The sequence below is a fragment of the Nematolebias whitei genome, chromosome 11 (genome assembly GCF_014905685.2).
Source record: "Nematolebias whitei isolate Nwh7 chromosome 11, NemWhi1, whole genome shotgun sequence".
Lineage (NCBI taxonomy): Eukaryota > Metazoa > Chordata > Actinopteri > Cyprinodontiformes > Rivulidae > Nematolebias > Nematolebias whitei.
The window spans coordinates 46,435,835-46,438,476 of record NC_056508.1 but is presented as its reverse complement, the minus strand read 5'-3'; the positions used below and the strand labels follow the sequence as shown (position 1 = coordinate 46,438,476).

The window sequence follows — 2,642 nt, the reverse complement described above, 5'->3', positions numbered from 1 at the left end:
ACATAACACGGTCAGCTCCTCTACTGGCACAAACATAACACAGTCAGCTCCTCTACTGGCACACACATCACAGCAGAGCGCTTGTAAAACTCTGATAATTCCTGTTTTTAGTTTGCTACAGTCACCTTATAATCTAGCTGTTTTTGCTGCTTTTTTGCCATCTTATTTTAATTTGTAAAAAAAAAAATCTGTATGCCTTTTTGTAACTGTCTATTGTTGACAACGATGGACAACAACGACATCATTCTTTGTTGAAATCAGGTGTCTCTTGTAAATGAGTCCTCCAGGCTCAATGGGACTAACCTGTCTAAATAAAGGTTAAACTAATAATTTTCAAATATCGGTCACAATGAATTTTAATAATATTCTTTTTAACATATAGTGGTTTTAGCATTAATGTTTTACAATAAATCTAATACAATCTGTTTTAACCTGACATCCATTTTTTCAACGAAATAAGAAATTAGAAAAATAAATGCAGACAGCAGTTAAGATGAATTATTAAATTGATCTCTGGTGGTTCACAGAAAATATGACGCGGTGTGTCGTCATGACAACCAACAGACATTGTCCAAACGTAACTGAATTAACTCAGAATATTTAGAATCAGAATAAACTTTATTATCATCGCACCGAGACACAACGAGAACATGCACGTACAGTCGTCCGAAAGATGGGCCAAGTGCACGAAGCTGCTGCTATAAAAAGCGCGGCCCTCTTTATTCTTATTCTTCAGAATAATATTTTGCTTAGATGAGAAAAGAAAACATGAGGAGAGACGGTATAAAAAAAGATCTCTCACGCCGTGTCCTAGTCAGGGCACGATTTGAGGCATCAAAAAAACCTACCACAGCAAAGCAACATGAACAGACGTGATACGTACAGGCGGTGAAGACATTGAATTTTAAGGGAAAGTCGTAGCATAGTCCAGACCCCCCCCCCCCAGCCATTGTCCAGATGAGAGGTGACGTTCATCTTCAGCTCTGTTGAGGTTCTGTCACATGTCCACGGCCTTGGGGGAGGGAGGGGTGAGGAGACAGACAAAGCATCTAACATGCATGTTCGACTGACTGGTGACTCTAAATTGTCCCTAGTTGAGAGAGAGTGAATGGTTGTTTGTCTCATTTGTCTCTATGTGTCCTTGTGATGGGACCTGTCCAAGTGTCCCCCGCCTCTCACACAGTGACTGCTGGACATGGACACCAGTGACCCCTGTGACCCAGAAATCAGAAAGCTGTTTTTGAGCTCAGGTCAGACTCTGACTCCGTGAGGATGAAGTGTTTTATGTTCATGTTTAACATGTGTTTCCTTGACTGATGAAGCCTTCTGGATGGAAGGTGAAACGTTTCAGCAAAAAAAAAGAAACTGTCCAGATGACCTGACTGAAAATTGTTGGACATGTTCTCCAGGGTTCCTCTCCTGAAGTCTCTGGTTCTGGTCCCGTCTTCCTTTTCATCAGAGGAGCTGCCGGCTCTTTGCTGACCAGTTCTGGGACTGGACCGTTAAAACGGTGAACGGGCTCCAATCAGAACTCTTCTGACAAACAGCTCAAAAGTTAGAACAGTTGAGTTGTTCCTCTCAGAGAAGTCTTTATAAGTTTAGAGTAAAACGATTGAAGGTAAAGAAATGAGTTTGACCTTTGTTTGCTTGTAACCCACGGTTGCTAAGCAACACAGAAACGGTAGAAAGTACAAGAACAACCAGTAATGGTGTCGTGTTGATCCGCTCCTGCAGACGACGTCGCTGACCGAGCTTCCCTCTTTGACCTCCGTTTGGGTTTCAGAGCATCTGTTAGAAGAGAAGAAGAAACGTTTTGTAGTTTATAATCTGAATAAAAACTAAGCTGCAGTTCCTCAGCTGACCAGCAGGTGGAGCTGCAGCTCAGTGGAGGACCTCAGCTTTGATTATAGTCATTTATTTTTAACAGCAGAGAGCTTAAAAGACACAACTGTCTTCAAAATGTATTTACTTTTTATAGGCCTAAAATTAATTAAAGTTCAGTGTTGATTTAAAACAGACAGAAGTGTCATGTGACCTGTTAGATTTGCATCTTATTTAATGATAACATGGTGGTTTTCATTGCTGCGACTTAAGAGACCAAAAATTCAATTCACTTTATTTCTATAGCTCCAAGTCACAACAGAAATTGTCTCCGAGCACTTTACAGGAACGTGCACATACATAGAAAAGACAGTTAGTAAATATCCTGATGCATGCTCAATTAGTTGACCGTCCAATTAGCTCAACGGTTAGTACAGTTCTCTAATGAAGCTGCAGACTCGTTGAATCTTCACTTCGTCGCAGTTTCCCATAAAGTAGATACAATTTCCTGCATTTTGGTGTATTTTAACGAGTTGTTAAACATCCATGTTTACCTATATTTGTAAACACTCCACTTCTGTCAAGCACACCCCCCCCCCCCCCCCACACACACACACACACACACTTGACGGTTCTGAGCCCAACTCCACATGTGAAACCTCCAGGCGTCTCCTCCGTCTGTTCATGTCGACTACCTGTGGGCGACTACCTGTGGGCGACTACCTGTGGGCTCCTACCTGTGGGCTCCTACCTGTGGGCTCTTACCTGTGGGCTCCTACCTGTGGGCTCCTACCTGTGGGCCCCTACCTGTGGGCTCCTAC

General features: G+C 42.5%; 1 protein-coding gene across 1 annotated transcript in view; it reads right to left on the bottom strand.

The window, feature by feature from the left end:
* Window positions 1-1,575: 1,575 nt before the first annotated feature.
* Window positions 1,576-2,642, bottom strand: part of LOC119417213 (tumor necrosis factor receptor superfamily member 14-like) — a 7,579-nt gene continuing 6,512 nt past the window's right edge. Inside the window, exon 6 of the mRNA XM_037684428.1 lies at window positions 1,576-1,788. Within this exon, the coding sequence (XP_037540356.1) occupies window positions 1,599-1,788 (190 nt within the window). The 3' untranslated portion in view covers window positions 1,576-1,598. The remainder of the gene's footprint in view (window positions 1,789-2,642) is intronic.